Source organism: Gobio gobio (assembly GCF_949357685.1).
Source record: "Gobio gobio genome assembly, chromosome: 7".
Taxonomy (NCBI): Eukaryota; Metazoa; Chordata; class Actinopteri; order Cypriniformes; family Gobionidae; genus Gobio; species Gobio gobio.
In genome coordinates, this window is record NC_137103.1 from 17571959 (window position 1) to 17592213 (window position 20255).

The window sequence follows — 20255 nt, forward strand, 5'->3', positions numbered from 1 at the left end:
TTTTGTATGTGAATGCTGTTTTATGTGAATATTATGACACGAGTGAAGCACAAAGCTTTATTTACAAAATAAATAATAGGTTCGCAAATGTTACATCACAGCCATGGAAACGAAAGAGGAAGGCTGTGTGTGGTGAGCCAAATTTAAAGGGGGGGGTGAAATGCTGTTTCATGCATACTGATCTTTTTGCACTGTTAAAGACTTGGATTCCCATGCTAAACATGGACACAGTTTCAAAAGCTAAGGTGGACGTTTGATGGGAGTATTTCTTTGCCAAAATTAGTACTTCCTGTTAGTCATAAGTTTCGGAAAGTTTTTTTCGATCATGGGTCCGCTTGACGTCAACAGGGCGGAATTTCCTTGTATGGGCCGTACGGACAATTCCACCGGAAGAGCGCGCGCGCGCGCGCGCGCGAGAGAGAGAGAGAGAGAGAGAGAGAGAGAGAGAGAGAGAGAGAGAGAGAGAGAGAGAGAGAGAGAGAGAGAGAGAGAGAGAGAGAGAGAGAGAGAGAGAGAGCGCGTGAAAGCAATAGGCTACGCCCATCAAAGCGCTGGCTCGTAGCCAAATAACCCCGCGTTAAGGCAAAAGTGGATGGAGTTTGCTTTTCCGGATTTTCAAATCGCCTAATACTGAAGGATGGAGCGGTCCCAACGATAAAGGTCCCAACGTTGGAACCGCAGGCAGTGAGTAAGACTGCTTCAAATGTCTGTTTTTGCCTATGCCCATCAAGTAGCCCAAACATGACCACGTATTGATCAATGGAGCATGCGATGTATAGTGTGTACATTTGTTTAGCTGGCCACTATATGTGTATGTTTGTGTATTGTAAAAGCACTCCAAACAACAATACACAAAGAATGGGGAAATATGTTGAACTAAATAAGCGCGCTTCTTCATTCAAATGCGCTACTATTCCATGTCTTTCTATGTAAACACTAGCCTGACGCGCAAAACCAGTCCGCTTACTACAAATCATGTCTACACAAACCACGCGTAAACACACACACACACACACACACACACACACACACACACACACACACACACACACACACACACACACACACACACACACACACACACACACACACACACACACACACACACACACACACACACACACACACACACACACACACACACACACACACACACACACACACACACGATATAATTAAAGTATAAATGTGTAAATAACACAAGCCGCTAAGCATATTATATAGTTAGTGTAACTTATACCACATAGAGATGTCCTGCTCTAGCCGTTTTTGCTGCTGCTCCTGTTCAACTTCAGCCTCTGGGTCTGATTCCGGATCATAGATGTATGGCTGTATCTGATTAAAAGCCATTTTTTATGTTGAATAAAGTTTTTTTCCCGCTTTTAGGGATGACGCAGCTTTCAGACGCACTCAACACAGTAACAGCGGCGCGCGCTCGACATTCTTTAGCTCCGCCCACACGATACGCCCCCAGCCGCACGGCTTTTTTCGGAAAGACTCGGAACAGCGCATCTTCCTTTTATAATTATAATAAAAATAAAGACTTTTCGGAGATATGCAGGATGCAATGCTACTCTATAGGTACTCAAGATTGACATGAGACTGACTGAAACTGAGTGTTTCCCCACCCCTTTAAGTTTGCTTGCGTTTTGCGATCTGGTCACACGATTTTCTACGAATTTAACAATAGGCTTACTTCATTTTATTCTACTGGACATGGAATCTCTTATTTATTTTCCCAAATCCTCATTTACGTCTCTCACAGGGGATTAAACGTTTCTTCCTTGCTTGATTTATTTAGGAGTAGGCTATATTCGCATCATTTACTGTGGTTGTACTAAACTGAGGTCCAGTCATTTACATATACACTCATTTTATATGTGCAATAGTTCATTCGTTGTTATTATTTAGTCAGGCATCAGTCACTCGCCTATTGTTAGGACCCAGAAGGTGCGAAGGACCCGGACACTGACGCGGTTTAGTTTCAGTTATGATCGGCATCATTATTACTAGCACGAGACGAACGTGATGATAAAGCCTGTGCATCCGCGAGGCTGCGGTACTAACTAATCACATGTGTGCATGCATCAAAGAAAGCACACTTAATTAAACTGTTCAACTTTGGAATGAGTGGTATATGAGTGGTCTATGAGTGGTGTGTGCATCTAACTCCTCCTAAACGGACATCATTTAATTGTTCTGATCGGACAATCTTTGGTGGTTGCCACCGGGTATTTATTAGCACCTTAGAGCTTAATAACAATTCTTTTCATGGTCCTTCGAGCCAGATCTGGCAACTTCTGAATTAACAATGCCCATACATAGTGAGTAGGGGTGTAACGATTCGTTTTAACAACGATTCGATTCGTATCACGATTTGAGGTTGGGGATACGATTCAAGGACGATATTGGTTCATTTAGAACGATACGATCTGAAACGATTCAGTGACTTGAAATCGATTCAGTAACTTTTTAGCCAAAAATTGTGTGACTGAAATAAATATCTGGATACTGGTCAGTGCAGGTGAAGTTTCCTAGATTCCTGTTGTTTCTTGTAAGGGAATCAGGTATCAATTAATTATGGATATAAACAAACAAGTAAACAACAATTAATGGCAAATGCATTCAAATTTTATTTGAATAAAGTGCAACCAACAGTTTAGGTTGAATTAACAGGAAGTTAACCTTTTCTGCTCTCATTTTCAATATTCAATACAATTTTAATAAAAGCACAGTAAGTGCAACCAACATTTCAACAGTAGGTTAACCTGCTACTTCTGCTTTTGTTTTCCAATATAAAAATATTACAATATTAATATCAAAAATAAAGTGCAACTAACTTCTCTTCAGGTTTAATTAATAGTAGGTTTACCTGCTACTTTTGCTGTTGTTTTTCAACATTAAAATAATACAAATACAATATTAATATCAAAAATAAAGTGCAACCAACATTTCTTCAGGTTGAATAAACTGGCTGAACCTGCTACTACTCTCAGTTTAATAAACTAACAATATTTAACAAAAGATAAAATGTAACCAACTACTCTTCAATGACTCTACAGATTTCTTTTTCAAAAATATCAACAGGATCTGACCGCAGAACACTTCTCTGTGCGTTCACTATGTCGCTAGCAGTACTAAAAACTCGCTCTGCTGGCACACTGGTGCCAGGAAAGCACAGGTAACAAGCAAGGGTTGAAAGTACAGGTAGCTCTTTCTCCTGGTGGCTTGATAATTTCCCGCTCGTTGGCTTCTCCTCTGCCACCCACCATGCTATGTTTTGTTTTCTTAGCGCTGCTGCTGGTGCGTTGCGATGATGTCACAGATAGGCAGACTGAATCGAGTAACGGTTAACGCCTTTATCATTAAAAGTGCTAAGAAAAAACATCCATATAAAGTCTGACGTGTTAAAATCCAATGCATTATTTCCTATTATCGATACAATCGATTGATTACCTTTTAAAACGATGTTAGATCGATATATGTCGTCCGGAAGGCCAACTTGCCGAGCACAGATCGATGTAGTTAGATCATAGGAAAATAAATCGATACATCGATGTAGTAGATGAATCGTTACACCCCTAATAGTGAGGAGAATAGTGATGCTACAGTTCGCTCCCATCGCCGAACGCAGATGCCAAGATACCTCGAAGACTATGAGGTGGATTATGTGCCAGAGCAGCGATCGGTGCACACACACTTAGACCACTCCAACGAGGGAGAACAGTTAATAGGGGCTACAGGAGGTCCATTACCACTAAACAACACCCTGGTTGCTGGTATTGATCACTTTCCTGTCTATGAGGGGAATCCACACTTCTCTCCTGAAGTATTGCAGAGGCGCCTGAAGGATCTGGAGAAGGAGAACCATCAGCTCAGACATGACCTCAGAGAACACTCTGCAGCTCACTCTCCAAGACCACTGTCTCCATCTCAACCTTTTCTGTCACCCAGACACTCAATGCGCAATATGGAGGATCGAGTCTCTATCTCACCATCACACCACAGAGTAACGTCAACAAGCGATCAAAGAGATCCACGTTATGAAAGAGAAAGGTCAGTGAAAAGCAGTGAGAATAAATTGCACGCAGAATGTCAACGTGACAGAATAGATGAGATTATCCATGAGCTTCAGAGGATAAAGGCGAGTTCCAGATCAATTTAGTCATCGCCAGAGCGAGCAGCGACAACACAGAGGGCTGAGCAGGCTGATGAAGGCTACCAACATCCAAGGCAGCCATCCACACACTATAATGGCCCTACTTCCAGGCAACAGAGACCATTCATGCCTTATCGTTCCTCATCCCCATCCAGGCAAGAGAACACTTATCGTGGTCCAACCCCTACCATTCCTAACTTCACCAAAGAGGATCCACGTGAGTTCGCCAGGTTGAAGGTAGCTCTTGACAACCTCCTGCCCGCCGACGCTACAGAGCGCTTTAAGTTCCAGATATTGATGGATCACTTGAAACTTGAAGAAGCATTGCTCATTGCTGACTCCTACTGTAACAGCAGGTACCCTTACAGTCATACCATGCAAGCTCTAACAGAACTCTATGGTTAACCCCATCAACTTGGACTTCAACGCATTGCTGTCCTGATGGATGGGCCTAGCATAAAAAAGTGGTGACACTAGAGCATTCAGGCTTTTCGCACTGAAGGTACGGGCCATGGTCGGAATGCTGGAGCAGCTAGGAAGTCCAGGACAAACAGAACTGATTTGTGGGTCTCACGTCTCCCGACTCCTAGCTAAATTGCCTCACGATCTCCGAGCAAACTTTAAGAGGTATGTCAATCCACTTAAGACACCTATCCCTACATTGCTTGAATTTGCAGAATGGCTGGAGTATGAGGTGAGGGTGCAAGAGGTATTGACACCAGTAGAGAGAGACAGAGTTTCCGCAAAGACCAGCAAAGAGTGCCTAAAGTAACCCACAGATCTACTGCCATCTTCCATGGAAGCGAGCAAAGACCAGTTTTCAAGGCTGAATCTGTTCACCGAAATGCAGTTTCTGAGGTGAGATCACTAGAGAAACCAAAGAAATACTGCCCTTTTTGTAATACAACTCAGCACTATCTCAATCAGTGTTCAAACTTCAAGCTGCTGACCAAAGAGCAGATTGTGACATGGATCAGATCCAATCAGAGATGCTGGAAATGTGGGCGTGATCACCAAACAGGTCAGTGTACTCTTAAGGCGAAATGCAAGAAGTGTCAAAGGAGACATCTAGAAATTCTTCATGAGGCCAATAGTGAAATGAGTGTTAATGCTACCAAAGACACAGGTGAGATCTTACAGTCTACCAGCACCACAGTAGAAACTCTGTACGTCGACCGACCAACAGGCAGCAGTAGAGTGTTACTGAAATTGTGCAAATTGAGTCATCATACGCAACGGAGACTTTTCACTGCTAGATGATGGTTCTGAGCATACTATACTTCTCCATGAGGCAGCTCAGCAACTCAACCTCTATGGTAAGCCAGAAGACCTGTCACTTCGCACAGTGCGCCAGGACATCCGCGTCATCCATGGCTCCACAGTATCATTCTCGGTGAGTCCCGCCACGCAACCAGAGTGCAACTTTGCAATAAAAAGAGCCTTCACAGCTGAGGAGCTTGGACTAGCACCTCATTCCTACCCAATTGAAACACTCCAAAGGAGTTATCGCCATCTCAGAGGCTTACCTCTGCAGTCAATCGACCACGCAAAGCCACTATTGCTTATTGGGTCGGATTACCCACAACTGATCACCCCCATTGAGCCAGTTAGGTTGGGACCACCTGGAGGTCCAGCAGCTGTGAAGACTCGTTTAGGCTGGACACTCCAAGGTCCATCAAAGTTCCTTGGACACATTCCACACACTCAACAGTGCTTGTTCACATCTGTAAGTCTTGCGCCTAATGATCTATTCTGTCAGGTCGAGAGGTTGTGGCAGATGGACGTCTTGCCCTACCAAAATGAACGGCTTGTTACCAGGTCGAAGCAAGATGCAGAAGCTTTGCGTACGCTGGATGAGAAAACAGTGAGGGTTGAAGTTGAAGGTGTACAAAGGTACGCTACCCCCCTCCTGTGGAAAACCAGTCTTCCACCTCTAGCCACTCCAAAGGAAGCAGTACTGCCTCAGTTGCGTAGATTGGAAAATCAGCTGAAACGGAGCTCTGAAAAATCCCAGGTATACAAGTCTGAGATAAACAAGCTGCTAGAATCAGGCTATGTGAAGAAAATTCCCCAATCCACAGCTGTACAGACTCAAGGGTGGTACATTCCACACCACATGGTCCACCACAATGGAAAGAATAGAATTATATTCTATTGTTCCTTCAACTTCCAAGGGCTGAGCCTGAATGAATATCTTCTTCCTGGGCCAACTCTGGGTGCGACTTTGCTGGGAGTACTTCTCGGTTTCCGAGAGTATGCAGTAGCAATTAGCAGCGACATAAAGGGGATGTTTCATCAGGTGCGTCTCCTACCAGAAGACCAAGCATTCTTGCGGTTCCTGTGGCGAGACCTGAACCCAAACCAATCCACCTGATGTCTACCAATGGTCAGTGTTACCCTTTGGCACCACGTGCAGCCCATGCTGTGCAATCTTTGCTCTTCGGAAACATATTACCGATCACAGCCAACCAGACAGCGAGGTACGAGCATCTGTTGAAAGTTGTTTCTATGTTGACAATTGGTTGCAAAGTGTTCCCTCTCTTGAGACTGCCAGACAATTGGTTGATGACATGCGACATCTGCTGGCCGAGGGTGGATTTGAACTGCGCCAATGGGCTAGTAACACTCCCCAACTCCTGCAACACCTGCCGCAGCAAATCAGGTCAGATAACCATGAGCTTTGGTTTAGTTCAGACTAGGGCTGCAACGACGCGTCGACGTCGTCGATGACGTCGACTACGAAAATACGTCGACGTGCGTGAAATGCGTCGACGCGTCGGCGGCACATTATTTACGTTCTAGAATGAAACAGAAGATCTAGAATAATGGCAGCTTCTGCTCCCGGGCATAGTGAAAATGATCATTTATCATATAAAGCCAGAACGCGACATTCAAAAGTGTGGGAGTACTTTAAACAGAAGCCGAATAAAACTGTGCTTTGTTTGCTCTGTAACGCCGGTTTCACACTGCGCACGGTGGCAGAGCAGAAGCTGTGCGCGTGGAGAGCGGGAGCTTTCACACTGCCAGTCAGTGTTGCCAAGTCCGCTTTTTTTCCCGCGGAATTGGGCTACTTTTACACTGTGGCCGCGGGCTGTGTCTCATGTCAGCGGGTTGAAGCAAAAAAACACACATATTCAACCCCCCAAACGCGATGTTTACCAGAGAACCTCCCCGAAACGCGATTGGGCTTGTTTTGGGCTAGTTTTGAGTAACGAATGGGTGGGTTTTGTTGTGTAAACCTGGCAACCCTGCTGCCAGTGTTCTCTCGCGCAGCTGAACCGTGGCGCGTGTATTGCAACAGACGGTCACATTTTCCGGTGTTTTTCTCCGACCCCAGTACGTCTCGTGCTTTTATTTATTATGGGCTGTATATATCTCCTGTTAATGTGACCTGGTTCCCCTCTGTCCCAAACACATATGCATAATAACATGCTGTATATAGGCAGTTTGCATGATTAAAGTAACATTAAAGTTAAGATATGCCTCTAGCTTTAATCATTTAAATATGTCTTTGGAGTTTGGGCAAAAACTTCTGGCAGCTTTAGTCGTTGTTTATGCACATGTATCTTCAAAATAGACGACTAGTTATACATTAAAACTATGCTGAAAGCTCCTGTGTGTGAACCTTTTGCAGATAAATATAAGTGCATTTTCGTTTACTATTGACATAAATCAATAAGTAAATCATACTCAACTACTATAGTAAACAACTTTTCCTAATTAGGCCTACTCTGTATACATTTTATGATGAATAGTATCATTATATATTATGTTTAAAAAGCTTCTTGTGATCATATATTTCATTATAAAATGGCATACTATGTACACTACCCTTCCTGAAATACAATTAATATTGTCATCATTCATTGATTTCATGTTAAAATAATATACAAATTGTGATACAATAATCAGTAAAAAAGAATAATAAGATTAATCTGGAAAAATAATCGTTAGATTAGTCGACTAATTGAAAAAATAATCGTTAGATTAGTCGACAGAAAAAATAATCGTTAGTTGCAGCTCTAGTTCAGACAGAGCCGGTCCCCAGGAGCGCACACTGGGACTTCGGTGGCAGTGCAGAGCCGACACACTTGGTTATAAACATGGCCATGTCGTAAAAACTGAGCCCACTATGCGCCACATATATAGCATCCTTTCCAGTCAATACGATCCATTGGGATTCATCAACCCATTTACCACTAGAGCTAAGATCATTGTCCAAAGGCTTTGGGATAAAAAAAGAGAATGGGATGACCCTGAACTGCCCACAGACCTCCAAAATGCCTGGCTCACATGGGAGGATGAGCTTCCACAACTTTCCAGTGTCACACTGCCCAGATGCTACACTACAAAGGTAGATCCCTTGACCAGCTCAAGAAGTGTGCACACATTCTGTGATGCCTCAGAGCGAGCATACGGAGCCGTAGCCTATCTCCGCACTGAAGATGACAAAGGACAACTAGAGGTGTCATTCTTGGCAGCTAGATCACGAGTAGCTCCAAAGAAGCAGCAAACAATCCCCCGACTTGAGCTATGCGCAGCTCTAACTGGCGCACAACTGGCAGCAGTTCTGAAAAGAGAGCTCACACTAGAAATCAGCAGTTTCAAATACTGGACTGATTCTACAACCGTTCTCAACTGGCTTCAATCAGATTCATGCCACTTCAAAGTGTTTGTAGGAACTAGAGTTGCGGAGATTCAAGAGCTAACTGATTCACAATCATGGTCCTACGTGCAATCACACAACAACCCTGCAGACGATATTACTCTTGGCCTGTCACTGGCTCAGCTAGCCAGACCTTCCCGCTGGAAGAATGGCCCAGAATTTCTGCAGAAAACCAATATCCTTCCATCTTCTAATAACTCAGGATGACCAGCTTTCAGTTGACACATCTCAATACGACAACTTTCAAGAGCTGGTAGATGCTACAGCCAGATCCCTTCACGGGGCGGCCAGTCCCACAGACAGCATCATGGCTGACACATATAAGAAGGCAGAGCTCAGAGTCATCCAACAGTCTCAAATGGAGAGTTTCCCTGATGAATATGCTCAGCTGCAAGCAGGGAAACTCATCTCCCCAAACAGTCGTCTAAAGACATTAGCTCCTGAATTTGATTCTGACACGCAGCTGATTAGAGTGGGTGGACGACTACGAAGATGTCATCTGCTAAGCCCTGACATTCTTCACCCAATTGTCCTAGACCCAGTCCATCCAGTGACTAAGTTACTAATTCAGAAGTACGATGCACAGCTTCATCACCCTGGTACTGAAAGGGTCTTTTCTGAAATTAGAAGACGCTTCTGGATCTTGAGAGGTCGTCAAACTGTTCGATCAATTCAGCATCACTGTACGGAGTGTCAATGGTGGCATGGCAAGCCCAATATCCCTAAAATGGCTGACTTACCCCCTTCCAGTTTGAGACTCTTCAAACCAGCCTTTTACTCTACAGGCATGGACTGTTTCGGCCCATTCACTATCAAAATTGGGCGCCGGAATGAAAAACGCTGGGGTATCATTTATAAATGTTTGACCACAAGGGCAGTGTACATTGACCTTCTCTCTCAAGCCGACACCAATTCTTTCCTCATGTCTCTACATAGATTCATCGCCCGTAGGGGAAAACCTCATGAGTTGCGCTCTGATCAGGGTACCAATTTCAAAGGTGGAGATCGTGAGCTTAAGGAAGCCTTCAACAATATTCATCCTCAATTGCAAAGAGAACTTGCCAAGCAACAGATCGACTTTCAGTACAATCCACCAAACTCCCCACATTTCGGAGGATCCTGGGAGAGAGAAATCAGATCTGTAAAAGGTGCACTTTACACCACCATTGGGGCTCAAACGTCAAACAGGATTTTAAATTCAAAGCCATTGGGATATGTATCCTCGGATGTAGCTGACCCGGATCCAATAACCCCTAACTAGGGCTGGGCGATATATCGCATGACATTGTTAGGCGCATCTCGTCAGTAAAGCCGGTTCCTTGATTAGTAGTAAATCGCCATCACCTGCTTTCAGATAGAGCGGCATTTACTACACAGAGCCGTAGCTCACTGACAAGCTGAGCCATATCGCATTAATTATCACAGGCATTAATTATCACGGACGTATCGCCTGCTTTTTAATTCCCCAGAGCACTCTGGCCCATTGGGACTGTGAAAACTGTCATGGCTGGAGCTGATAATAAAGTAAGAGCCGCTGAAATCCAGGTCAAAGACAGAACCTACATCAGACCCGTTGTCAGACTGATTAAGCTCCCTTCACTCCCTGAATGACTGTGAGTACTGGCCCGAGATGCAAATCTGCAAGCACATTTGGGGGCGGCTGTACTAAACTGAGGTCCAGTCATTTACATATACACTCATTTTATATGTGCAATAGTTCATTCGTTGTTATTATTTAGTCAGGCATCAGTCACTCGTCTATTGTTAGGACCCAGAAGGTGCGAAGGATCCGGACGCTGACGCAGTTTAGTTTCAGTTAACTTATGATCGGCATCATTATTACTAGCGCGAGACGAACGTGATGATAAAGCCAGTGCATCCGCGAGGCTGCGGTACTAACTAATCACATGTGTGCGTGCATCAAAGAAAGCACACTTAATTAAACTGTTCAACTTTGGAATGAGTGGTATATGAGTGGTGTGTTCATCTAACTCCTCCTAAACGGACATAATTTAATTGTTCTGATCGGACAATCTTTGGTGGTTGCCACCGGGTATTTATTAGCACCTTAGAGCTTAATAACAATTCTTTTCAGTGGTAAAGTAGAAAATGGAGTAGGACAGATACATTTTACTTCAAATTTTATTTAACAGTTTGTTCTTGCTATTAGACTTCAAGTTTATGTGTATAGTGTATTTCATACAAGCCAGAGATTTTTAGTTTCGCTTTCAAACAAAGCCTAAGTTCTTGACCCTGCGGAAGATAATTTCGTTCTTCACATTTTACTACAAGTAGCACATTAGTAGTACATCAGTTTTGGAACATCAGGAGAAAAAAATGAAGATATTAGAAAACAATGCTTCTTTCCTGCTCGTGTCTTCCCTTTCAGTGCAAAGAGGCATATGACGCACGTCTGTGGGGAAATATAAAAAAAAAATTTCTTTAACTAATATTTAACTTAAATTATTTATGTTTCCATTATTTACAGATATTTATTTAAATGTTGTACAGGCTGTAGTGTGTTGTTTCACTGACGGAAGTAGGCCTACTAAAATAAACACGCATGTATATACACCTCAAGCTCAATTAAATAGCCTACATTTTGAAAATAAAAAATATAAACAAATAATATATATATATATATATATATATATATATATATATATATATATATATATATATATATTAGAGCTGCAACTAACGATTATTTTTTCTGTCGACAAATCTAACGATTATTTTTTCGGATTAAAATTTTATGATTCTTTTTTACTGATTATTGTATTTCAAAGAGGGTAGTGAATTTTTATATTATTTTAACATGAAATCAATGAATGATGAAAATATGAATTGTATTTCAGGAAGGGTAGTGTACACAGTATGCCATTTTATAATGAAATATATGGACACAAGAAGCATTTTAAACATCATGTATAATGATACTATTCATCATAATATGTATACATAGTAGGCCTAATTAGGAAAAGTTGTTTACAATAGTAGTTGAGTATGATTTACTTATTGATTTGTGTCAATAGTAAACGAAAATGCACTTGTATTTATCTGCAAAAGGTTCACATACAGGAGCTTTCAGCATAGTTTTAATGTTTAACTATTTTGAAGATATACATGTGCATAAACAACGACTAAAGTTGCCAGAAGTTTTTACCCAAATTTCAAAGACATATTTAAATGATTAAAGCTAGAGGCATATCTTAACTTTAATGTTACTTTAATCATGTAAACTACCTATATACAGCATGTTATTATGCATATGTGTTTGGGACAGAGGGGAACCAGGTCGCATTAACAGGAGATATATGCAGCCCATAATAAATAAAAGCACGAGACGTACTGGGGTCTGAGAAAAACACCGGAAAATGTGACCGTCTGTTGCAATACACGCGCCACGGTTCAGCTGCGCGAGATGAACACTGGCAGCAGGGTTGCCAGGTTTTCACAACAAAACCCACCCATTCGTTACTAAAAACTAGCCCAAAACAAGCCCAATCGCGTTTCGGGGAGGTTCTCCGGTAAACATCGTGTTCGGGGGGTTAAATATGTGGAGCTTTTTTTGCAGGGCTGCCTGCTAAAATTCTCATTTCCGGGGATAAATATCACATAATTGGGGTCGCTTCAACCCGCGGACATGAGACACAGCCCGCGGCAACAGTGTAGAAGTAGCCCAATTCCGCGGAAAACCCGGGGACTTGGCAACACTGACTGGCAGTGTGAAAGCTCCCGCTCTCCATGCGCACAGCTTCTGCTCTGCCACCGTGCGCAGTGTGAAACCGGCGTTACAGAGCGAACAAAGCACAGTTTTATTCGGCTTCTGTTTAAAGTACTCCCACACTTTTGAATGTCGCGGTCTGGCTTTATATGATAAATTATCCTTTTCACTACGCCCGGGAGTAGAAGCTGCCATTATTCTAGATCTTCTGTTCTATTCTAGAGCGTAAATAATGTGCCGCCGTCGCGTCGCGTCGTTGCAGCCCTAATATATATGTACACACACAAAAAAAAAAAAAAAAAAAAAAAAAAAAATTATATATATATTATATATATATATATATATATATATATATATATATATATATATATATATTATATATATATATATATATATATATATATACACACGTGTGTGTGTGTGTGTGTGTGTGTGTGTGTGTGTGTGTGTGTGTGTGTGTGTGTGTGTGTGTGTGTGTGTGTGTGTGTGTGTGTGTGTGTGTGTGTATATATATATATAATTTTTTTTTTTTTTACGAATATATAACACATTTATATATATAGCTAATATAGGCTATATAAAAATAGGATAGAACATAGGCGTGTGTGCGTGCGTAGCCGCCACCCCCAACCACCGCGCCACTGCACAGTTGCACTACAGTGTTATATTCCCTTCTCTTTCTTTAATATGAAATGCTGTTTGAATTTTAAAAAGATAGAAACGCTTTCTTGCCCTGGCTCTGTTCTTCTGGCTCCATCTCAACCTCTAGCTCCCGCTGCTCCTCTTCCGACTCCATTGTGACTGATCACGCAAACCGTGCATTTTTTCGTTTTCATATTGGGGCTTCTGAGAAATGCATTGAGTTGCCTTAATTTATTTAGAGAGTAAATAAACTCCTGAAACAGAGAAGTGTCGTAAATGTAATCCATTGATTTCAACAATGTAACTATTCTAAATATCAACTATTTAAATTGTAACTGTTACGGAATACAGTTACTCATAATAATGTATTCTGAATACGTAATGCCAGTACATGTATTCCGTTACTGCCCAACACTGAACACAACCTATTAAAGCATTAAGACATGGGAACAGTATAGCTAACATTCACATTTGAATATTTATCGCAAGTCATATCGTCATCGCAAAATTAAACAATGTTATAGCACATCGCAGCTTTTCCTCATATCGTGCAGCCCTAATTAATTGTTTTAGGTGAATGAGTAGGCTCAATGATTCTCGCATCAGCTTGAAGCTAAAAACTCTAAAACCCATTAATCAAAAGTCTTGTGGACACATATCTATTGTGTGTTTTGAGGCCTTAATTTAAACTTTTTACTTATTTTTTTTTTTTTTTTAAACCTCGCATAAACATTATTCTCTCATGTACATACATGTTGCTTAGATATTATGCCAGCCCAGTTTGTGCTGAATACAGTGTAATCACACTTTTACGATTAATATGTTTATAAGCAACTGAAAAAAGCACAAATGTCAGAGCATGTCAAAACCTCTAAAGCCAAAATATCGATCTGCCAAAATAAGAAACAAAATTTCAATCAGAAATGTTTTTGAAAGAAGTCTCATGCTAAAAAAAAAAACAGTAATATTGTGACACTGAACACAATTCAGTATTCAGTAAATACAAATAACTGAATAATTGGTAATGATGAATGTTATAAGTAAAATATGTGGGATTTAAAACAACATAATGCAATGTAATTATGATTTCAAATAGTATAGGGTGAATTCAGGTTGATTGGGACACTTTTTCCCAGTCATTTCAATGGCAAACATTTTCTGAATCATTTGATTTTGTAAACGATCAGATACACACAATACTCAAATATCATTTCGAGCTTCAGTTCATTTATGAGATATGCGTGCAATGCATGATCGCCAGCGCTAAGGCTATTGTCTGTTATATTGTCTTCTTATTAAATAAGAAGCAACTATATTAAAAACATTGATTAAAATTAAAATACAATTTATACAAAACGAGATTCACTTTAAAGAAAGGCTTTCTACAAAACAAAACTCCAGAATCATTTCTGACAAACTTTGATATTAATTTTTTTTTAAATAACATTAGGCTATAATAATTAAACATCAATATGAAGCTAAATACGTTTTAATGGCTACTGAACACAAAACGTTTGACTGGTACTATATTTATAGCATCTGAGCAGACATTTGCAAATAAAAGCTCAATTGATGTGACACTAAGCTCTTTTACAATAAACACGTTATAATCTGTCCAAAACAGGCCAAATAAATCTAAACAGTCTAAACAGTCTTGCGTCGATGATGTACATATGTTGCAGCAGGATTCATATTTAAACTGTCTTTTTGCGTTTCATATTTACAGATGCTAAGAGAATAAACTTAGCCTACCACAATCAGCGGCTGAATCCGTTGCTCTGAACAGAACATGAACAGCTTTTCATGAGGAGAATTATTCCAGGATTATTCCTCAACACGTCTCAAAACGATGTAGCTGAAGTATAGCGCTTCACTTGATGTGTTTATTTGAGTTGGTGTGGGTGTCGACTCTGGATCTTGTAGTATTTGAATAACAAAGAATGCATGCTCAGTGGGCGTGGTCGCATTAGCGGATAATGAGACACTCGGGAACGACTGGCATCTCTCTTTTCAAACAGATTACATGAAAACAAAATATTTGTTTTCGATTTGGTTTACATTAATTAAAACCTGACATTTCAACGTTTCTTTAGACATACGTCTCATGTTTGGTGAGCTTGGTGTGGAGAAACTTGACTGGCCTGCCCAGAGTCCTGACCTCAACCCGATAGAACACCTTTGGGATGAATTAGAGTGGAGACTGCGAGCAAGGCCTTCTCGTCCAAGATCAGTGCCTGACCTCACAAATGCGCTTCTAGAAGAATGGTCAAAAATCCCCCCCCATAAGCACTAGAGTTGGGTACTGAACTCTGTACTTTTGAGGGCACCGACCAAATTACCTAAAGAGTACCGATTCACATTAAATAAATCGGTACCAAATTTAGGTACCTGAGAACACATCTGGTGATATATACTATATTGTCTGTAGTAGACACCTCTGTGTGAATGAATGGCGCAGACGTGCAGTTTAATTTACCGGTAATACCGGTATCACAGACTCTGCTTTTAAATCACTAATTCTATCTAACCGAAAGTAACATGTACACGACCGCTCAGGCTTTCATAACGCAACTGAAAACTGAATTGAAAACGCGCCAGTGCGCACACACCGTGAATGACAGCTCGTCTGTAAATGTACGCTGTGTGAGGCCATGAATGAATGACAGTTCATCTGTAAATGTGCGCTCTGAGGCCATGGGTGCGTCTCAATCAGCTCCCTAGTTCAGTAGTCAGGGCACTGATCAGGCATCAAAAATAACTACCGGCATATCAAACACACAGAAACTCAAAAGGTCTTCATGGCAACCCGTCAAACTAAAAGTTTGGTTTAACTTAACAAATATATTATTGTTGTACAGTAGAATTCAGATACGTCTTAATTAGGGGTGTAACGGTACACAAAACTGACGGTACAGTACGTACCTCGGTTTTGAAGTCACGGTTCGGTACGGGTTTGGTACAGCAGTTTTATAAAAAAAAATTTATTTATTTTTATTAAACAGTGGTTTACTGAAAAAAAATGTGTCTGTCCTTAAATTAATTAAAACTAAAAGTTTATTGAAGATATTGCAGTAAACTATATAGGAAGCCCTTAGTTGCACATTAATATTAAAGGTTAACAACAGAGCCTTGATAATAATCAACACTCAAATAACATAGTACGCAAACATGTAAACTTCACATAAGGCAGTTTTTGCAATAACTTCTAAATCTAATTTTTAAAAAAAAATTATCCTATTTGTTGTTGAAATATAATAATTTAAAGGTCCCATGGCATGGCATTTTTCTATTATTTTATAATGTTCCCTGAGGTGTACTTATATTGTTAGTATGATTTTTACATCATAAAATGTCATAATTTAGAAATAAAAGGCATTTTTTCTATACTGATGTTTGCCCTGTGGCTGAATGGCCTGTTTCAAGAGGCATGTCTGCTGTGAGACTTCAGTAAAAACGCCCACTGTTGTGATTGGCTGACATCTTTGCATTCGAATGAGTATCAGATCTTGTAGCGGAGGGGGCGTAGTTTAACGAGGTCTACCAGGCACAAGCAGGCACGAGCAGGCACGGGCCTGCTGCCAGAGAGACAGATGGACCCGAGTTCACTTCTCATCAGTTCTCTCAGCACGTCTCAGTTCAGTGAACTGTTGTAGTTACTAGCACATACTACAGGTTATTCGTTTATTTCTAGTCGGAGGGGCTGTCACTCATGTCAGAAAGTTAGTAACTCTAGAAAATTATGGATCAGCGCTGACTGGAGACGCGAACCGTTTTGAACGATTCAGTCCGATTTGGTGAACTGGTTCGGTTCATTCGGTTCATCGAATGTAATCCAGTTTATTGTGGGGATAGCTGGCTAGCCCGGATACGCTAACGCTTACCCCCCTTCTGCTTAATCTCGCGCCGCGTATGGCACCTCTGCTGTGGGCTAGATGCAGTACTGGGGTTGGTGATGTTGAAGGCCGACCGGCCAGTGCAGCCCGAGCCTCGGCGTGTGTGAGGTTTATCTCTAAAGAGATGTGAGTCTGCCGATGTTGAGCAGAAACTCAAGACTGTATCCACATTTTAGAACAGATTGACGCGCCGAGGACATACAAAAACACTGACTCACAAGATAGAAAACACGAAAACACCGTTCTGTCGGGAGAGAGAGAAGCCGCAGCGTGTGCACGAATAATAAAGTTCTGTGTGAACTTGAATAATTAGCTACACATCAGAAATCACTGATCACAGATCAGAAGGAACTGAAAAAAGACTTATGTTTTCATTTATACATCCAGAGAAACTGCCAGCATTCACTCGTTCACAAGCCATGATCTCTCGAGGACAAATATGGCGCTCGCATGGGCGTGCCAAATTCTCTGGGTGGAGGAAAGGGAGGTAACCGTTCCTGTTATGACTTCATAACAGGAAAATTCCAGATCAGCTCGTCTGGGCTGTCATTTTCTCAAAGGCAGAGAAAGTCACCCAGAACTCGGTTTACAATGATCAAAATTTATAGCCACTTGGGGACAATATTCAGGCTAGGGGAACTCATATTAATGTTGAAAAACCTCATAAAATGAAAATGTCATGCCATGGGACCTTTAAGTTATACACAGTCTCTGTCATTTTCATGACAGGTTTATTTATAAATGAAACAATCAAGACATAACTAACAGGTTAAGTAGAATATAATGAATATATAGGCTAATATAGTGCATATATTTAGTGAAAGAGTGGATTTCTCTAGTGAATAAAATTATGTGGACACTGAATGACTGCCTGAGGTAAATGCGATGCTACATGACATTGTTTACAAGCAGTTATATTGAGCTCTTTCCGCAGTTGAAACACTGATTGAGCGATTACACCACATATGATACGTGACAGTAAGTTGTAATGTATCCTCAACATACCTTCAGATGTTCATTCATGTTTATTCTTTAGGAAGAGATGATCGATCGCATTCACAGATGCACGCATCGCGTGGCCGCTTGAACTGACGCGCCTATACAGTGATCAGTCACGCCACATTAAAGAGCGTCAAAGCGGCATTTATCGTTTGAATATCGTGATAAAATGGACTGAATACTTAATATGTTCGTGTGGGAACTAGGATTGAAGTGTGTTCCGCGCTTAAAACAAGCGCACTGTTAAAGACTGAATTCGAAAACCGTTCGGTACACGCGTGCACCAAACCGAAAGCCCTGTACCGAAATTCGGTACGAATAAGTGAACCGTTACACCCCTAGTCTTAAAGGTGTGACGAATTGAGAAATCAACTTTCCCTTGAGCCTTTGATATATAAAAGTTCATCGTGATGTAAGAATATCCTGTAAGTTTCAGAGCTGAAAACTTCCTTGTTAGTCAAAGAAGAACTTTTATTGACACCAGGCCCAGAAAACGATCAATCTCAGAATATGTCGACCACTGACGTAATAGGATGCAGAAGCACCGCCTCAAGCCATTAGTTTAGGCATTAGTTTAGGTCACAGAGCGGTGCGCTCTGATGGACAGAGGTGGCTGGATCAGAGCCAGATCGCGCGCATTTCAAAATTTTATTATTTTATCGGCAAATCGGTTTTGAAAATGACCGATACCGATAACCATAAAAATTCTTAATATCGGTGGCGATAATCGGCCACGCCGATAATCGGTCGACCCCAAGTAATGGCTACTGAAATTGATGTCATGGCAATGCTTATTTTTGTGTATTAAAAGGACAAAATGCATTGATAATCATTTTGTAATCAAACCATTCCCTTTAGAATCATAATAGAATCACAAGGTCAATGAAGATTCATACCATTAACAATAGCCTTTTTTCTTAACCAGCCATTGTCCATGTAATTTCTATTCAAATATGTTCTGACTGGCTGCATTGTTGCATTCAATGTGGGAAGACAAATTGCTTACAACTCGATCTTGTTAGGACACAGTTTATGTAGTATGAGTGTGAGTGATTAACTTGATTTGTAAAGGTAAATGCACATGAATCCGAGCAGGTACAGTACTTACCGGATCTGAAAACCATCTGTTTGGGATGTTTGGTCTCTGTTGGTCTGTGCATATCACCTTCTTCATGTCCTCAAAGCTTGGGTCGCTCGGCACTACGTCATGGAATGGGGGCTTGTAATCTTCAACAATACCTGCACAATCAGTGAAGACAAAAAAAACACATTTGGAAATCCCCCAGCAGAAATAATGATCAGACATTATTATCAGATCTTATCATCACAACAGTATTACACTGTTTATCAAATTACACAGATAATCACAGAGCATTGATTGTCCCAACCGTAATGTGTCTGTCAGTGAAAAATCAAGCTTCATCAAGAACGACAGCAGTGCTGACTATATATAGAGTACTGAAGCCATAAGACCAAAAGGAGCAACAGGGATCCATTTTAGACGAAACACACCGAGGGCATCAGACAGGCCTCTAAAGACATTACTATAATGACCCTTTCAATGTGAAGGGAGCAGAAGCCAAATAACACGTGTACCCACAAACAAATGCAGACAGAGAGCCTCTTTTGGACAATGTTTATTTATTCTTATTTAGTCAAATTTCTTGCAATAGTGGAGTGATGTGCAATGCAAAGACTACTACAAACAGACAAGTCATCTGCACAGACCCTGGTGGCCAGCTTCGTCTCTATACCAGCGTGATGAAACTGATCTTCAAGCAGAAGAAACTGGATAAAATATTTTAAAGGATACCAAACCACAATCAGACTTCTGACTTGTGATGCAGCCTGGAATAATAAAAATCACACCATGCTTGTTTGTTGGCCAGATGAGAACTGGCCCCTCGACTGATCCAAGGATTTTTTTCTCCTTTGTGTCACCTGATGGACTTTGAGTTCCTTGCCACCGTTGCCACTCGCTTGCTTAGTTGGGGACATTAATATTCAACAATATTATGAGGAGGATGAAATGCTGTTTCATGCATACTGAGTTTTTTACACTGTTAAAGACTTGGATTCCCATGCTAAACATGGACAAAGTTTTTTTTTTTTTTTAAGTTAGACGTTTTAAGGAGTATTTCTGTGGCAAAAATACTCCTTCCGGTTTCT

General features: G+C 41.1%; 1 protein-coding gene across 2 annotated transcripts in view; it reads right to left on the reverse strand.

Moving 5' to 3' along the window:
• Positions 1 to 20255, reverse strand: part of LOC307129489 (activin receptor type-1-like) — a 128930-nt gene that overhangs the window by 3188 nt on the left and 105487 nt on the right. For both annotated transcript variants that reach the window (XM_079821945.1, XM_079821944.1), the window contains one exon: positions 19195 to 19325. In XM_079821945.1, the coding sequence (XP_079678071.1) occupies positions 19195 to 19325 (131 nt within the window). The remainder of the gene's footprint in view (positions 1 to 19194; positions 19326 to 20255) is intronic.